Raw genomic sequence first — 19,130 nt, 5'->3', positions numbered from 1 at the left:
TAAATTCACGGGAATCGGTCCAGGGGTGAGAGGAGCGACCCCCGATTCCCTCCAAATTACAAGCGAGCTAAATTAACCCTTTGCGAGAGGTAAGATGGCGTCTCAAGGCGAGCGGGAGCCGGGGGTATTAGAAATGTATGTGTAGTAATGTAGGATCCATGGTCCAGGATGAAAACCCCGTGCAGGAAATGTTGGTTGTGCAGGAACACGGACTCGCCCAACTGAACCCAGAGCCCGAAATAGGTGCGGCGGCGGCCGCGGTGTATGACAGCCCCCCCTCCCCCTCTCCACCAAAACCCCCCGATCCTGGCCGAAACGGCTCGGCTGAGTGCATCCGACATAGCTCAGCTATGCGCCATGCTGGCGGCAATGAACGAAAAAATGGATGCGAATACACAGCAAATGAACGAAGTGAAAACGAAAATGGATGCGAATACACAGCAAATGAAAACTGTGGGGTGCGACGCAGAACATGGGCCGAAGCCTGCAGGCGGGCATGAAGGCCGTTACCAGGGAGCTTAAAATGGCGACTCCACGTGTGGGAGCGAACGAGCTGGGAGGGAGTGCAACGGCTGTCGGGCCCGCGGTGAAGGCGGGTAAGAAAAAAATGATTCGGGGGACTTGTTGGGCGAGGGTCGTGACGGAAAAAGTGACGGTAACCGAGAGGGACAAACTAATTGGGGTGACGGAGACGTGCACGAGGGAGATAAGGGAAGAGACGGAAATAATAGTTGAGACAAGGGAGGTAAAGGGTGAAGAGGTGACTGAGTTGGCAGAGACACGGGAGATGGGAACGATAGAGGGAAGACTACACGATGAAGACGGGGTAAGTGACGCACACACACACACGGAGGTAGTGGAGGATAATGGGGGTGAGCTCGCGGACTGGGTAGAGACCCGGTGCGAGCAGCTGGATGGCCTCCTCCAGGAACGAGGGGAGGGAGTATGCCCCCTTGAGGCGAGTCACGACCAGGTGGGTTCGGTCGTGCTTTGCGAGGTCGAGGGGACGAGTGCTGTGGACAGGTGCACGGAGAGCTTGGGGGGTATAGAGGCCCCGGAGACCCTTGTGGGGACACAAATCCCCAGTGTAGTTGTCCCTGTGTGAGTGCGTCCCCGTGTGTGGAAGCGACCCCGTGTGTGAGTGGTGTGGTGGCGATTGTGCCGGAGTACGTGCTTCCCAGCACGCCGTGTGTAAAAGGGGCACCGCAAGTGGAAGAGGCCGTGTGTGTGGATGAAACGGCCAGTATGGATGAAACACCGCGGATGAGTGCCCCCGCGTGTGTGAGTGAGGCACGGTGTATGAGTGAGGCACCGCGGATGAGTGCCCCCGCGTGTGTGAGTAGTATGGTTTGTGTGAGGGAAATGGCACGAGTGAGTGGAGCCACGTGTGCAAGGGAAATGGCATGCGTGAGTGAGCGGCCGAGTGTGAGAGACAGCGTGTGCAAGGTCGTTGTGTGTGAGGGAGGTGTCGGTGGGCATGTGTGAACATGCAGCCGCGTCTCCCGGTGTGAGTTTAATGGTGAGGTGTGTTAGCGTCGTAACACGCGGGAGTGCGTGTGTGGAATGGAGACTGAGACTGCGACAGAGGAAAGAAAGCCGAGTAGCGGCTGTAGTTGTTTCGGGGACCGTGCCGGGTTCACCCAGCAGTGAGCACGAGGTCCGTGCTGTGCAACGCACGAGGCCCCCACGTGCTCGCTTGCGAGAGAAGTCCCGGTCCGGAAACGCACGCGGTGGATTTGCCGATCCCGCGACGGACAAAGTTTCGGCAGGATTACGGATTTGGACCGGACGGGTTCTCCACGCGATCGTGTGTGTTAAGCTCCAACGGGCAAAGCACATGTGTTCGCGTGGGGAACCCCTCGAGACGTGGGGCTTGTGTTTTTTTTTTTTTTATGCGCGCGGTGACGCCATGGCTGCACGTGGGGTTGGAATCCGGCAGGAGGGGTATCCCTGCCGGATGGTACCGTCCAAGGAGGGACGAGGTACACGTGCAGCTGCATGACGTCACGGGCAGGTGCAAAGTGCGCGAGCTGTGAGTTGCCGCGCTGGTGCTGCGCATGTGAAAAAAAAAAAAGCAAGCCTCACTTTCGGGTGCACAGGATTCCCGGGCGAGGGGTGGAAGACCCCCTTACCAGGGCACAGGATGGAAACGAGTTAGGGGGAAGGGTTAGCTTAGCTTGACCGACTCCATGGGGCAGGGGTAAGTCCTCATGGAGTCCGTGGAATGGATTAGTTGGAGGGATTGTAGCGAGATTTAGGTTGGGAAAGTTATTTTAGAGATTTGGAGACAGTGACAGACTTGTGAATGTGTAGAGGGGACGTAGCTTAGCAACGTAGTGTTAAAAGGAACGTGCTGTCGTTTAAGGGACGACGTGGGAGCACGAGTTAGTTAGGAGGATGGCAGAGTTCAGCGGTGAGTGTGTTGAAGAGTTGGTGAGTGAAGTGGAAGCATGTGCTTGGTGAGTGAGTGAGGCCAGTGGGTCTGTGTGTATGGAGCGAATGGGGACTGCATGGTGCGATGAGTGATTGGGGGGAGGAGTGACTCCCGCCCACGGGACCCCGGGGTCAGTGTGGAGTGAGTTAGGGGGTTAGCCAAATTTACAAAATGGAGGTCGTTTTGTTGTTGGTGGGTGTGTAGGCTCGAAACCCGTTTGGAGGGGTGCAGGAGCCCTGTTGACGGGCTGGGAGCGTGGCTGCGAAAGGTGAGTATCGCTGAGTGGGTACCCCGGGCACCAGGCAAGTCGGCCGTGGTAGGCCAAGGGCCCATGGGGGGCCGGGATAGCGTAGTGGGCACGGGTGCGCCTGCTTGGTGCGGGGGCCCGGGGCGCCATTGCCGCGTGGGCAGTGTTGTGGGCACCGGTGACCCTCGGAAAGGGGCCTGGGAAGCCAGCCTGCCACGTGTGCGTTTCAGGGGAGGTGCCATGGGGGGCACTCCCCGGTGTTTAGGGAGCTGGTAGGCTCGGAGGTAGTGTAATGCCCGGGGGTGCCATCGTCGGAGAATCGGCAGAGGGTCGTGCCTGCCAAAGGGAGCCACGTGTCCCTGCCATGAGACCGTGTGAGGGCACGGAGAGAAAATTGGGGGGCGAGGCCCGAAATTGTGAGGACACCAACACAGGCGATGGGAATCTGGATTGTTAGAACCAATAGTTTAAGCGCGAGGCGCTTGTTGAAAGCCCCGGGGTAGTTTAACAGTTAAATGGTTAGGGCAGATAGGAAGTGTACCCCTCCGCACCATCCATCCCCTCGCTCTCGTTATGGGCCGCTGGACCCACTTTGTGTTATAGATCGCTGAACTCTGGGGAGGCCATCCTGAGGCTTCGTTGGGCCTCGACACAGGACGCTAGCTCTCCCTTATTCCCCTCCGGGAAGGGAACGTAGGGGTTGGGAGTAGGCTTGGTGACAGGATAGGTTAGCCAAACAAGGACAGTACAGGGGGTTAGGGGACGATTTATAGTGGGGAAGTAAAAAATAAAAAAATAAGTGGGCGGCTAAATTGGTTTTGGACAAATTAAGGGAGTGGGTATAGACAGTGACAGGCAAAGGTTGGGAGGGAGACCGTAGGGTAGGTCCGAGCCCGCCTTCCGAGTGGCCAGCACCACCACACTCCCTCCACCAACCTCCACTGAACGGAAAAGGCTGGCCAGCTTCATCTGCTGGCTGCGTTGCTGCAAGGCAAAGGCCGGCCCACTTCATCGGCAGCTGTTGTTTTGCTGCAAGGCCTGTGCCGGCTGGATCGTCTGCAGCTGCTGTGCTGCAAGGCCTGTGCCGGCCGGATCGTCTGCAGCTGTTTTCTGCAAGGCCTGTGCCATCGGCTGGCCGTGTTTTGCTTCAAGGCCTGTGCCGGCCACTTCATCTGCTGGCTGTGTTGCTGCAGGGCCTGTGCCGGCCCACTTCATCTGTCGGCTGGCTGTTTTTCTTCAAGGCCTACACCAGGCCAGTTCATCTGCCGGCTGTGTTTGCCTGCAGCGGCCTTCTTCTGCGGGCTGTGTTTGCCTGCTTCCTTTGCCATGCCATGCCCACTGCCCCTGTTCACCAGCCCCCATTCAATTTTGCGTTGCCCCCCCCCCCTGTTCATTGCCATGTGCGCCAGGATCAAGGCAACAGTTTGCAAGCTGCGAGAACTGCCCTGTTGGCAGCTACAACACGGGCCTGCGTTTGTGCAGCCTATGCACCGTTGTGGTTCACTGCGTTCAGTTCAAACCATTCATCTATTCATTCGTTGTGTTCATTGCGTGTGCCACTTGAGCTGGCACGGAGACTACGTTTGTGCAGCCCATGCACCGTTGTGGTTCACTGCGTTCAGTTCAAAAGGGAAGGCCTTGGACTGCATGTGAGCATCCGGCCACATACCCTGTCACCTGCATTGTTTGAGCCAGAGACTGCATGCGAGCAGCCTGGCTCCCTGCTAACTGCTTTCTTTTTGCAGAGTTCATTGATCCTGGGCCATGGTTTAGTGTAAAATTTGAAAGTTAAGGTTAAGATGTACTGTAAATATGAGTGCGCCCCCGGCATGTATGTCTTAGCGCCGGCAATTTTATTTAAGTCGTCTGTGTGTGGGTTTGTTTAGGTAGTTACTCAGCCCTCAGGTTATTTATTTTGGGGACACGAATACCATGAATGTCGCACTCAGGGATCCGTAGGTAAAATGTACTAGGGGAAAACTACACATGATGGCACACGATAATTTGACGACTCGGGACGAGTCTGTAAAAAGGGGAGGGGGTAGTGTTGTGGTTGTGAGTCGCAAACCACCATTCAGGTCCCTTAGGTGAGATATCTCGGTAAGTATATGTGTAGTTAGGCCCAAACCCGTTGTTTCGAGGGAATAAATGTCATTCATTCGGGCTGCGACCCCTCTAGATAGCCGTTTTTCTTTTACTATCTTTATTTTGGACCAGCTGCCATTACTACCACCACCAACCACGTCTCAACAGCCATCACACAACAACCACCAGCCGCAACGCCGCTTCACAACAACGCCAACAGCCACGACCTTTACAGTCACATCTCGCTCTCGCAACCATCGCATCACCGCCATTTCCGCGCCGCTTGTGGGCACCGATACTGGACTCGTGCAGGGCGCGCACCGAGCAGCGTGTGCAGAAACATCACAGCCTTTCCGAAGAAAACGGATCAAAAACGACTCACGACTCACGCCCACTTCTGTTCCGTCCTATCGGCGAGCGTGGGGCGATTTGGCCCCGCCTCCAGGTGCGTTGGAGTAATATCGCTATATGCAAATTCATGGATCAAAAAGCATTCACGCCCACTTTTCCTCGGTCCAATGGGGAGCCAGTTAGAGGTGAAGGGTCGGAGGTAAAGGGTCGAAGGTGAAGGAGCGAGGCCACGGGGCATATAAGGGGCTGCGTTCGTCAGTCAAGGCAGTGAAGAGTTCGGAGTGAGTTAAGAGTTGGGACGAGTCAAGAGAGGAGTCTGAGAAGGCGGTTGGACGGAGCTGTGGAGAGGTGGCGGCGGCGGCGAAGGCGGTCGAGGGGGTGCTCGTGTCGGAGTCGGGGAGCTGCGGAGGGAGAGGCCGGCGGCGCGACCGAGGTCGTGGTGGAGACGCTTGTCGCGGGACCCGAGACGGAGATATCCTCCTTCCCCCGAGCATCAACAACCCCCCTCCTGTTTCCCCCCGCGCTGAGATAGTGCGAGAAGGGGGCCCCGTTCCCACCCCATACCAGGCAGTCCCAGCGAGGCCCGCGGAGTCGGGGCGCCAGCGCCATTTTGCGGCTCATCACCAGACGGGTAGGCTCGACGTGGTCTCGGCCCCAGGCCGTCTGCCCCCTCATAGTGGAGGGTGGTCCCTTTTTCTTTTGCTTTGAGTATATGTGTTGTCGGCGCAGTCTGTGAAGTAAAACTGTATAAGTGTTGCCGTGTGCTCGGTAGTCGGTTAGCTCTGCATTGTCTTTTGCTTTTACATTTGCTTTTTGTGCATTATTGTGTGTTTCTTCTTCTTCTTTTACATTTGCTTTTGGTGTAATTGTGTGTGTGCTTTCCGTTCATCGCGAAATAAATGTGCTTCATGTTGAACTGTTTTCCCGTTTCGCTTCGTCTTTTCCTTTATTGAATCTCCATCTTACTTCACGTAAAGGGTTGGTCGTGGGCTAAAACGCCCGATAATCGAACCGTCGAGGCCGACGATAACACCGCTCGGTTATCCCGATAGTACGGAACGGGTCGCTTAAAGTAGCCCGTGTCCGAAGTCGACCTGCGGCGAGGTGCGATCGCCCGGTCTACCCTCCGTGTGGGTACTGAGGTAGGTCGAATTTGGCGAGCAACCCTATCCCACGCGGGGGGCCGGTTGGCACGATCGTGGTGAGGCCGAAAGGTCCACCCGTGACTCGTTCCCGGCGTTAGTCCGAGAGGGTCACGACGGAATTGTCCGTCCGGTGGGCGACGTGCCGCGATTCGAGTTACGTGGCCGTTCGCACGCCGGCGGGCGCGAATCCGCAACAATATACATATATATATATATATATATATATATATATATATATATATATATATATATATATATATATATATATATATATATATATATATATATGCTAAGGTGTTCGATTGGGACGGGCTGAGGAATTGGGTGGTGGAGTGTTGGTGTGAGTGTAGCTGGAGCTACGTGACTCACCAAGGACTTCACCTCGCCCTTGGCTCGTGGGTTGCTCGCCTCTGGCCCGACTTACTCCTGCGACTCGTACCCCAGGGTAGCCTGATTAAACCGGCAGGTCATCTGAGTCAGTTGTCTGGTGCATCAACAAACACCTCTGGACTGAGCCCTGTCCCGGCCTTAACATTTGCCATGCCAGGTGTGGCTTACATTGAGCAAAGTTAATGTGAGGATCCTTCAACCCCTCATGGTCTCTTCCTATTTGTGCGCATTCGACTGGTTGGGTGCAGCGGCGGAACTCTGGAAAATCCATGCATCGTTGTGTTTGCTGGCGATGTGCTTCCCCATCCCTTCCCTTGTCCGCCAAAACATTCAAATTATTCCTTCCCATGTGCCAAAACACTTGAATGGCCCCTCCCTACATGTGTGACTGTTTCTCTGCATATGTGAGAAGCATTGTCCTTCACTTCAAATATGGAAAGGCAGGGAAGGAAGAGTGTGAAGTTAATTTAACCGGTCTGGAGGATTAATTGTTTCTTGTGGTGACGGATGGATGAACAGATGGATCGAATGTCGTACAATGTGTGGCGGGATTAATAGAAAGACTGAGGGATTGATGGATTAAGAAGGATGAAAGGTGAACATCACACCAGGGATGAAACTGCCTCATCTCACAATTCATTCCCTGGACAAAGGCTAGAATCTGCCTACCACATCAACTTAAATGACCCATTCTGTGAAACCCTACGTGTACATGCATGTATGCTCTTCCCTGGGGTAAATTTCCTAAACTAACAATTTATGACCTCTGTTCACCTTCAGTGCTGGAGGTATTCCTGTAAGAATATTTAATGTCTTAAAATGTATTTCCCAATAATGTTATAACTTATTTAATCCTCACAAGTTGTAGATAACCACATTGCAGCTGCAAGCAATAGCATCAATCTTGGCAGGAAGTGAGGAGGAGGAAGACAGGAAGGACAAGCTTTGCAACCACAAACATGCTCTCCATTGTAGTACATCTCGCTTTCAGTGTACAACCTTATTGGTCGAGATAAAGCAATTACAAACTCGAGGGGAGCATTCGGTAGAGTGAATAACCTCCGCCGCCAATACTGCGAGGTCACTCAAGTGAACCTGATATCTTATTCATTCATTTTGATGTCAACAGTGCTCAGAGTTATAGTTTGCAACTTTCCCTTTTACTTTTAACTTTTACATACTCAATTCATTCCTACTCACTACTCAATTTGTACTCCACATACTCAATTCATTCTCTAAAAAAAAAAAAAAATTGTTGGAGAAAACAAGACAAAATTTGCTGTTTTTTTTCCTCTAACAATTTTTTTTTTGGGGGGGGGGGGGTTGGAAATCACTTAAAACATGTTGAAATGCAAAAACAAAAATTCAAATATTTTTTTTTCAAAATGGCTGCCATATTGGACTTTGGACCAAGACTCCAAGGACTTGGAGTCCCCCCCAAGCTCACTCCGCCCCACTTGCGCACCGTTACCATGACATCCCGTGTGCTCCAAAAAAAAAGGCAGGTGTCGGCGCTTGTGAAAGAAATGTGTGTAAACGTTGCTGATGAAAAATGAGGGTGGGTGTGCGCTCGCTGAAGAAATGTGTGTAAACGTGTCTGTCGTAAAGAAAATAGAAAAATAGAAAAAGCTTCTCATAAGAGAGGGGGATCTATTCTTTACCCTTCTCAACGCATCACATTTTAGATCCCATTAAACATGGGGATGGGGCTAATCTGAACATGCATTTAAGGAAATAACTGTATGCGGACCTGTATGTGTGGATGCATTCATCAGACCGGATTCTGAAATCCGTAACAATATTTTATCTTTACCATCATGGCAAATGCAAAATTCTCGTCTTTTGAAATTGGTGTCGAAAGTTCCGTTATTTTTTATTTTTCAATCTTTTTGTTTTCTGGTCACCTGGCAGGATGGCATTGAGGTTCCTCCACTTATTGTTGATCCATCTCGTGTGGGTTTGATTCTACTTCACTAAATTGAACTTTGCTGATGCTCTGTTGTATGGATATTGTAAATTGTACATTTGTCAATACTGTTGTAAATCTGCTGTACTGTTGTAAATATTGTGTTTATAGATGTATGTATGGAGCGAGAAGGCTGTTTGTGAATCAGAACTTAATTGTTAACCTTTGTTTTTAAACACATGACAATAGTGACTTGATTCTCAACCTGATTATAAACTGGTGGATAACTACTTTGAATGCAAGGTGTTGCATCATTCAGCGTGCTGTCCGTTGGCTGCATGCTAATGCAAAATGTCCTGTGTGCTTGCAGTAGTTTGTGAATGCAAAATGTCCCGTGGTGTAGTTTGCTAAGTGCAGGCAAATTGTCACGACTTCCCCTTCCCAAATCCCCTTTGGTCGACTGTGAGGCCTGACCGGCCAGTTTGTAAAGACGGGTCAAAACCTCCCTTACTGCCGACCCCACGAGGTGACGCCAATTGGTCCGACTCTTCAGATCTATTTTTTTTTTCGTCAACATTGTAATTGCTACATTTGACTTGCAAAGTATTTTAATTATTCTTGAATACGTTGTTGCAAATCTATTGATGCACGGTTTGCATGCTTGTGTTGGGTGTTTGTATGTTTATATTTTGAATACCGTTTCTCACAGTACCATGAGCAGACCATTCGCAACATTCGTGAAGCTACTGAGTCCTTTGCTTCAAATCCCATCTATTACCGTCCTGTCGCCATTGCCTTGGACACGAAGGGACCAGAAATCAGAACGGGCCTCATCAAAGGCGTGAGTTTCCTTGAAACTGTTCATCACGAATACATTTCTGTTCAAGTGTAAGGAAACCCTTGAGTTTGTCCTCTGCCCCAAAATATGAACAATGGTTAAGTGCATGTAATTGAGGATAAACATTTTGCAATTACAAGTAATGTTTTTGAACTGGTTGTGTGTGGTTGGTGAAGTCAGTGCATGTTTGAATTGGTGATTGTTGCTTGAAAGCATTGACTTTGAGTTGAATGTTCTCCTGAACCTTTCCTCATTGTCTTGGCATTTGACTTGCTGTTATCAAGTTGAAGTTGCTATCATTCTGCTTTTCTCAAGAGTGGGACAGCGGAAGTCGAGCTTAAGAAAGGTGACAAGCTGAAGGTGACGCTGGACGATGCCTTCATGAATAACTGCGATGAAAACGTCCTGTGGGTGGACTACAAGAATCTTGTGGGTGTCATTTCCCCAGGTCAAAAGATCTATGTCGATGATGGTCTGATCTCCCTCTTGGTGCTGGAAGCTGGTAAGCTTGCTTTGACTTGTGCAAGAGATTTTTAACTTGAGATTTTGCATCTTGCAAGGTGCTGGTGTGCTCGTATATCCGCACCAAGGAACTCTTCTGTGTGGTTTGAGGTAAATTTGAAATTTTGGTTGCTGATTATGGAGTGGCGTTGTGCAGGCAGATGTACTATTAAATAAATGGATCAGGTAATGATTGATATTTAAATATAGAATGATGGTGGTTGTGGCTGTCTTCACTTGCAGTTGCTGAAATGTACACCTTTGCCATTGCATTGTTCTTGGTGCCTAGGTCAAACCTGTTTCTTTGGAATTTGGATTGTGTTGTTAAAACACACTGCATTTTTTGTTGCACTGAACAAAATTTTCATGGTTTTGGAAGTGGAATTCTGCAAAATTATTTGTTATGGAATACATGATTGCACATTGTGCAGGTGTCTGTGCTGACACCAGGTGTATCAATGAGATTTATAAAAAAAAATGCTTTGTGCAGTAATTCTGAGATGGATCAACAGTGAGTTTATTAATTTGCTTACATGTCAGGTTTTGTTAGTTGTTGTATCCTATCAGCTGCAGATGTTAAATCTCACCATGTCCTCCCCTTCCCTGCCTCCAACCCCAATAATCCCAGCCTATGATTTCTGGGCAAGCGTCAGGTCAATATTTTGCGTACATATCTCACTGCTGCCCTCTTCGCTCTAAATATCTCCACTTTGCTCATCAAATGAAAGAGGTTTATCTTTGTCACATGACTTGTGTGCCCAAATGCTCAGTGATTGTCCTGAGACTGCCAAATTGTTGCTTGGGCAATGTTTTGCAGTTTATATGGCACCTTTCGTTTGATTGCCCTTTTGATGCCGTTGCTCAGGTTCTGACTTCGTACTCACCGAGGTGGAGAATGGCGGATCTCTCGGCAGCAAGAAAGGTGTGAACCTACCAGGTGTGGCAGTTGATCTGCCAGCAGTTTCGGAAAAGGACATCCAAGACTTGCAATTCGGTGTGGAACAGGGTGTCGACATTGTATTTGCATCTTTTATTCGCAAGGCATCAGATGTGCATGCTGTACGTGAGGTGCTTGGGGAGCGAGGCACCAAAATAATGGTTATCAGCAAGATTGAGAACCATGAAGGTGTTACCAGGTGGGTTCATGTGGCACTTTGTTCTTCATTGGAAATGTTTTTGTTGCAAAAGACAGCTTGTGCTTGAACTGTTTTTGGATGCATTTGGTGTTTCCGAGTTTGAGTAAAGGGTGACGTTACTGAAATTTGATGATAAAGGGTTGAAACTTTCTTGGTAATTTCAGTTTTTGTGAATATTGGTTTTTTTTTTTTTCCCCATCTAAAGTTAAATTGTTTCTTCATTGTCTTTCAAAAGAAACATTGCAGCTGAAACTTAATACTACTTGTGCAAAAGTTTCAGAAAAGTACCTACCTCTGTAAAACAGTGTGTATTTGGGTGGAGTGTTAAAAGGCCATTCTTTGAACATGACTTCACTTTCACTGTAGTCTATTTTTGAGGATAAAAAAGAAAAAAAGCTCAAACATTTTCCATAAGAGTAATTGTCTCTCTTATTGGAATTGTAGATGGTGACTTGCAAACCGAGCCTTAAGTGTGGTGTGCAGAAGTGTTTTTATTTTTTATTTCATTTTAAAATACCAATGCATGCAAGGTGCAGGGAAATAAAATTCGCTGCATGTGATGGGTAAGACTCGCAGAGTAAAACAGGTTAGCTTGTGCCTGTAGGATATCTAAATATAAGCACAAGTGATGCTCAGCTGAGGCTTCAAATTTGGGTATGCTCACAAGGTTGTGCTGTCAAAATGAAACATCCCAGAAGATTAAGAAAATGGAATCTCATTTGTACACGCAGTGTTTAAATGTTTGTTTTTGTTTTTTAATTGCTATAAAACATCGTATCTTCCAGTCTCTTTTAATATGTTGAATATAAACTCCAACCTGTCGTTTTTGATGGGCTTTTATACTAGTTTGCTCAGTTTAACAAACCTCGCAGAAGCAACGTAACAAATTTTATTTTGAAAATTCTTCAACGGTTGAAGCAAATTTGTAGTGGTTGCTGAATGCACGACCCGTTCGTTTGGCGGGAGGATTGGGCGTGTCGACATGTTTTGGAACACTCACTCTTCAGCTTCGAAGCCACGGATTGTGTTTGAAATGTTCGTCTTCTGAAGTATGGGGATTGTTTCCATCGACCATGTTTTTGAGCTTTCCCCACAGATAAATCTGGAGAACGAGGTGGTCATAAACCCTTGTAAACAATGCGGTCTTAAAAAAACGGAACTGACTGTGTCCAGGCATTTGCTGTGTGGGTAGATTGTCTTCCTGGAACCATCCATCCATCTCCTCTCTTCTCTTTGCAGTTCATTGAAAAACTGCTGGAGAATATCATTAATGTACCGTTCGGCATTTACACTCTCTTGAAAAAATATTGGTTCATTAACACCTTCTGGAAAGGACATGTTTTACACCAATTTTGGATCATTAAATGTTTTGGGGGTTTTTTCCCCAAGATTGCATGAAGATTCTCTGTGGCCCAAATCTTGGTTTTCTGGCTCTTCATACATTTGCAGCCAAACTTTTGGAACCATGATTCATCTATAAAGAAGCTGTAGTCTCAAACCTGATCCTATTTTGGAGCCATTTTACAGTTCACCCACTTTTCTGTCTGAGTGCAAGTTCACGAACATGCACTTTCGAGGGAACAAGCTTCACTTTACTTCGTACTGCTCTGTATGTAGAGGCTCGTGAGAAACCTACTTCTTGTGACAACCGTTGGAACCTTTTTTTTTGTTGAGCCTCTTTGGAAAATGGTTACCAATATCCTGCAAAACTAAATTTGTCACAAACTTGGGCTGACCACTTTGAGAGCTGTCTGCAACACCCCATTTTCCAAAGCTGTTAATTTGATGCTTTTACACAATTTTGATGAGGCGATCATCCTTTGTCTCATTCTCCCTCAACAAATCCTGTACCTCGGTTATGTACTTCCATCCCTGTGAAAAATGTGCAGCACCAAAAACATTTTCTTCCAATGTGAGGTCCATTATTTAGGGGTTGCTTTCAGAATAAATTAACATCTTCTTCAAAATTCCTGAGTTTTTCCTAGCAGATGGGTATCTCACTTGAGAGAGTCAATGATAAATGCAAGTAAACAAGCATAAATGTTGATTTTAATATTAACAAACACATGAAACATTTCATTCAGTCCATTGTTGCTTATGAAACACCAATTACGAGCTTTTTTTTGTCTTGTTTGATGGCAATATTTGTCACCGAATTGAGACTAGTTTTAGTTTAAGAATGGTAGTTTGTAATTAGTTCCAGCAAATCAGAGGGGAAACTTCCTTTTATTTTAATTGACTCAGGCTTTTGAATTATGTGGCAAAGCAGAAATGGCGAAAAATTCTAGGTTGTGACCTTTGTGAAATTTATTAAAAGTGGACTGCCACCAAGATCCTTCCTTGTGCAGTTCTGAATGCGTATCGCTGTGCTCGTCGAGGAAATATGATGTTTGTCAACTTGATTACCTGGTTATATCTATTCCCAATCCCTGGCAGGTTTGATGAGATTCTGGAAGCGAGTGATGGTATAATGGTTGCCCGTGGTGATCTTGGCATTGAAATCCCAGGGGAAAAGGTTTTTATTGCACAGAAGATGATGATTGGACGATGCAACAGTGTGGGCAAGTCTGTTATCTGTGCGACCCAGGTCTGTCGAAACACCTTGTTGCGGTTTGTCCTGTTGCTTTGCTTTATCTCAGTGTATGACAATGGGGTGTTTAATGTTGCATCACAATGGCTGGTCTGCACCAACTTCAGGCAAGAAATTAAAATAAAAATAAAAAATTTTAATGCTTCATTGTGGGAGTGCTGATGTTTATAAACATTCATTGCATTGGGGCAATATTTGTCTTTCCACCGATCTTTGTACTCTGAGCACCGTCAGACGATTGTGGTTGTAAACCGTTTGCATATGAGTAGTTTGTCCAAAGTATCTGATCAGCTTTGTCGGCTTCTTCCCATAAGGTCCCGGTCACCCTGAGAACTCAGTTCAAACCCCCCCCCCCCCTCTCCCGGTCGTGATTCCATGTGATTGCTAACATTTCTGTGTTAAAAATAATTGATTGAATGGTACAATTTTATGTAATTGTAGAATATGGAATTTCCCCCTTAAGCAGAGGGACCAGTGGGCAATCTGTTGCCAAATGTTACTTTCCTTGTTCAAATCGCATGATGTTCAAGTTGTCGGTATCCACATCCTTGAGGCCGCATGTCTTACTCTGGTATTTAAATCTGTTTGGACCAAGTTAGCCTGCCAATGATTATTTGCATTTTTAATTGATTGTGCTGATGTGTGGTCATGTTTATTTCCAGTGAAAGCCTTTTTTTTTCTATTTATTGTTTGTGTGTTGGGGATGGGTTCGAGAGCGTTTACATGCAAGAAGCATCCAATCAAGCTTTTGAAAATGCTGGTCCCATTAACTGTTTAAAGAGGGATTGGAAAGGGCCATCAGTCTATTGGTGCACAAACCAATCAATGTTCCTTTATCACACGACTTGCTGCTATGCTGGTTGAGTCGACAGCTGCTGGTGTAGCTTGTGGAATTATTTTTTCTTTTCCAAAATGTCATTACAGCGCTTCCAGTCTACTTGCAAATCAACAATTGAATATTTGTGGAAGAAACAACATAGGGTGGTAGAGATCGAGCTTACAAGTATTCCATTCATGACAATTTTAGCTGGTCATCAGATTTTCAACAAACCATGATGAGACTATGGAGAAGAATAATTGATAATTTGGTTAAAATGGCAAAGTCCAGCTGACTAAATATCCATGATTAGCCAGGCTGTGCTGTGAGTTGGGCTTTTTATGTTTTTATTTTAAGCACTTCTGTGTTTACCATTTGGGCCTCAGTTTTGTGCGTGTGTGATCTATTTTTTTTTTTTAACGAGCTATTCTCAAGGTTGTTGTTGTTGTTGTTGTTGTTGTTTGTTTGTTTTTTTTTTTTTTTTTTTTTTTTTTTTTTTTTAATTATCTTGCCAAAACGAAGTTTTTGCAAGATATGTTGGTCAGCTTGCATATTTTTTTTTTATTATTATTATTTTTTTTGTTACTTACGAAATCTAAAGATTTCCGAAGTATATTGATGACTTCCATGTTTGTTTGTAGGCACGATAATTCGAACGGAAGAAGCTACCAATCTCAAATTACACCACGTGATTCAGGAGGGTGATGGCTAGTGCTGATTAGATTTTGGTCAAAATCGGTCAAAGGTCACAATGGGGTCAAAAATTCAATTTTTGATGGTTTGGTACAGAATCATGGTAGAAACTTCTGGTTTGCGTCGATACCTTCTCCAGATACAGCTTTTATTAGACAAAGTCAGAGGTCAAGTTGACTATTTCGTAAGTACCAGTCTATGACTGCTTGTTTGTTTGTCTGTAATCGCGTATAAAAAAAATTCTGCAGAGCACAGTTATCATTGGAAATGTTTGTAACTTTACATATCAGAGGCCTATAGAGGTCCCTTTCAGCGCATAAAATTTTGAAGGTCAAGGTTACTTTGTCACAAATCGGGGGAGTTGACGAAACCCTTATTTTTTTTATCGGATTGTCTTCAAACTTCATGGGAATATAGTTCATGGTCTGGCGCTCAGCTGATTAATTTTTGGTGGCGATCGGCCTTGACCTTCATGGTTAGCACCTAAGGTCAAACATATTTGACCCCAAGGTCAAATTTTCAAGTTTTGGGAACCATATCATGTAGTACCTCAAATTGAACACCTCTGAGTGCTTTCTGGATATGTCTAGCTTGAGACATTATGACGTCATTTGGTGACGTTATGAGGCAAAAGCATATTTTTCATGGTTACTCTGTAGAACGATTCTCATCGGAATCTCTTGTAGGCAGATATTCCTCAAGGAGTTGCTCCTGGTGGATAACAGCTCTGTTCACCTCAGTGTGACCTTAAAGAAGTCACACGTGGTCACCTTTTGGCAAGATACGGGTCTTTTTATTTTTTTTAATAACATTTATGACTCGAACGCAGATGAATAATATATATATATATATATATATATATCAACACTGATTGTCTCGTGGTAAAACTGCATAATCCACACAGAACAACCATCCGTCTGCCACCCAGACGATTGTTCCTGCAAATGCAAACCGTTCAACCAGAAGGCACATGGTGCGATTGGTGGGTAAATTGAAATGTGTGGAGTGACAAGCACCCCCCTGATCTCCAATGGACATGAAGTTCTTCACCAAAGCGTCGCCTCAGCCCGTTGACCGTCAGACAGATTACATGGTCAACATCAGATAAACACAAATGAAGCCACCTATCCGGATTTCGGGCTTGTTTACCCTCATCAGGACGGCATACCGTATAAATATCTAACAAATGAAGACCACATTCATCGTTTAAACATAAATTGTACTTCCTGGCTGTAATGGTTGGCATCAGCCATGGATTGTCTTGCACGGTAAGACCTCGTAATCTGCAAAGAACAGTCCTGCCACCCAGATGATTGTTCCTGCTGATGCGAACCAATCAACCAGAAGACATGTGGTGTGATTGGTGGGTAAATCTAAATGTATGGAGCGTGACGAGTGCTCCCCGATCTCTAATGGGTATAAAGTCCAACACCAATATGTATTCTCGGGTATGCTTACATATTGAAAGCACTAACGAACTGTGCTTCGTTCATCGGTACATAATAAATAGAAGCTCTATGATTTTGGACAAACTTCACTGACTGCCTGTTGGATATCTTTTGAGATTTGTATTTTGCAGTTTACAGTTGTAGAAATTACATTTGGGGGGGGGGGGGGGTCACAAAGGTCACAACCTAGAATTTTTAGCCATTTCTGCTTTGCCACATAATTCAAAAGCCTGAGTCAATTAAAATAAAAGGAACAGCTTCGATGTCCATCGGCACGCAAACTTTCAGCTTTCTACATCACCTGGAAAGTACCCAACATTGTCAGTCAGTGAGTGGTTAGAATGAGCTTTACATATGTGGATGATGTGTTTGTTTCTGCTTTGTTTGCTTTTTGAGATGCTGTCTTGTCATTTCTGTGATTGGAATTGATTGAAGGACTATTTTCCTGAGGTTGAGGCATTAACTCTCAGGCTTCATTAACTTGGGATAGCCTTCTCACACCAGCCGTCCTGCAAAAACAGACAGATTTGTCATGTTGAAACAAAGTTTCTCCTTGCAAGAATCTGTCGCCATTGACCATGTTCTCATAGCTGGAAAAACCAGGCACTTGCATTTTTGGCACAAGCAGAAACTTTGTTGCAATATCAGAGTACTTTCTCCAGATTGAAGTCTGGCCACCAAGTGAGGTGGTGCTGCCATTGGCTGAGTTGTTAATTATGCTTTGTGCCACAGCTGCTTTTGAAAACTGATGTATGACAGCAGATGCTTTGTTAGATGTCATGGGGGTGAATTGACCTTTCTGTATGCAGTTGAATGGTATATCTGCTGTCTCCATTTTTCCAGATGCTGGAGAGCATGATCAAGAAGCCAAGACCGACCCGTGCGGAGAGCAGTGATGTAGCAAACGCAGTCTTGGATGGAGCCGACTGCATTATGCTCTCTGGTGAAACGGCTAAGGGGGATTACCCACTCGAAGCTGTGCGCATGCAGCATGCAGTACGTATGCATTTGTGTGTTTTTTTCACCCCCGTTTGTTTTTGTGAGAAGGATATCTTAAAAATGGTTATGGACTGATTAGACAAGTTGGGTGTGTGACGAGGACAAATTGATTATGTTTTGGTGAAGATCTGGATCCGGAGGGCAGAAAAGATCGTGGTTTTGGATTGAGGGTGACGTGAGATGGTGGTGGGCAGTTTTGAAGACCTGGTGGGAAGGGGAAGAAAGATTGAAAAGCATGTGGAAGTTGGTTCCACATATGGGGAACAGAGATTAGAACAAATGATTGTCAGCTGCGATCCTTCATTGAGGTAGTTTCAACAGAAGGGGGTTGATGGTGGACTCTGTGCTCTGCAGAAACCTGGGTTAGGGGGACAAAGCATGGAAAGAGCAAAGGGTGCAAGACCAGAAAGGAGGCAGTGGAAGACATCGAGACCACCGACCTGTCTGTGATGGTGAAGTGATAGGTCCATAGACTGCTCTATTGTGGGAGATTCCAATAATCTTGAGGGCCTTTGTTTCCATGGCATCAAGTTGAGCAAGATGAGGAAAGGGAGCCAGCCCAGAGGAGAAAGCACGAGCAGTACTCAATCGAGCTGTGGATAAAGGCCTTGTTGGTTTATAGGAGTTCAGGTGTGCCAAGGAAGGACTTTGTATGCCAGAGGATGCCCAGGATTGCCTTGGAGGCCAACTTTGACATGTGGTTTGCCCAATACAGATCATGGCTGATTGTGAGATGCAGGAGTTTGAATGATTGAACTTCCTCAAGAGAATTGTGAAGTTGGGGAGGGGTGGTGGTTTGGTCAGATGGTCCTTTTGGAGAGAGATTGTGAGTGAGACTTGTCAGAATTGAAAGACCTGTTCCAAGTGCTTGAGCAGCTTCTGATTTTTGTCAAGGTCTGAACAGAGGGAAGAGGCTTGCAACCTGCCTGTCTGAGGGATATCAAGGCAGAGGGTGGAGATTTTCCAAATAGACAGGATTTTCCCCTGAGTCGGAGAGATCAATGAACATCAGGAATAGGACGGCCCAGAATGGGGCACTCCAGCCTTGACGGGGAGAGGAGATGAAAGCATTCTGTTGAGTGACACATTGGCTATAAGAGTATAGGATGTGAGTAAGCCATGTGTGGAGTTGGCCTTGGATGCCAACGGCAGAGTTTGAGTGTGTGACGAGGATTAATTAATTAGGTTTTGGTGAAGATCCACATATGCAAATTTATGTGATTCTTTGCCATTGAGAGATGGGGCCAAAAACGAGATACATATTTTGCGCAATGGGTGACTGTGACAAGAACAAGTTGATTTAGATTTTGGGTGATGTCCATTTCCAGATCCAGTGTATCAGTTGGATGCAAAAATGCAAACTGTTCAGCCTGTCTTGTCCTGCATTCTGTTCTATTTAGCCCGTGCACTCCAAGTGAAAAATGAGATTTCGCAACTTGTTTGCTTTGTCTACCATGTTAGAAACTTGATTTCTATCGAGTGTTATTTCGAACACGAATCTGAAAATGAACCTGTAGTTCAGCAATACTTTTGTTCTGAATTTGTCCCGC

At 46.3% G+C, this 19,130-nt stretch overlaps 1 protein-coding gene across 1 annotated transcript in view; it reads left to right on the top strand.

Annotated features, from left to right (window-relative positions):
- The window catches only part of LOC147020689 (pyruvate kinase PKM-like), a 29,437-nt gene that overhangs the window by 7,101 nt on the left and 3,206 nt on the right, over positions 1–19,130 (top strand). Inside the window, exons 3-7 of the mRNA XM_085896227.1 lie at positions 9,268–9,399; positions 9,712–9,898; positions 10,763–11,033; positions 13,470–13,620; positions 17,425–17,577. Coding sequence (XP_085752353.1) covers positions 9,268–9,399; positions 9,712–9,898; positions 10,763–11,033; positions 13,470–13,620; positions 17,425–17,577 — 894 coding nt within the window. The remainder of the gene's footprint in view (positions 1–9,267; positions 9,400–9,711; positions 9,899–10,762; positions 11,034–13,469; positions 13,621–17,424; positions 17,578–19,130) is intronic.

The sequence above is a fragment of the Eptatretus burgeri genome, chromosome 9 (genome assembly GCF_056783735.1).
Source record: "Eptatretus burgeri isolate ZD-2024b chromosome 9, Ebu_testis_v1, whole genome shotgun sequence".
In the NCBI taxonomy this organism is placed as follows: Eukaryota; Metazoa; Chordata; class Myxini; order Myxiniformes; family Myxinidae; genus Eptatretus; species Eptatretus burgeri.
Note: the sequence above shows the minus strand (reverse complement) of the source record. Positions and strands in the feature narration are given on the sequence as shown.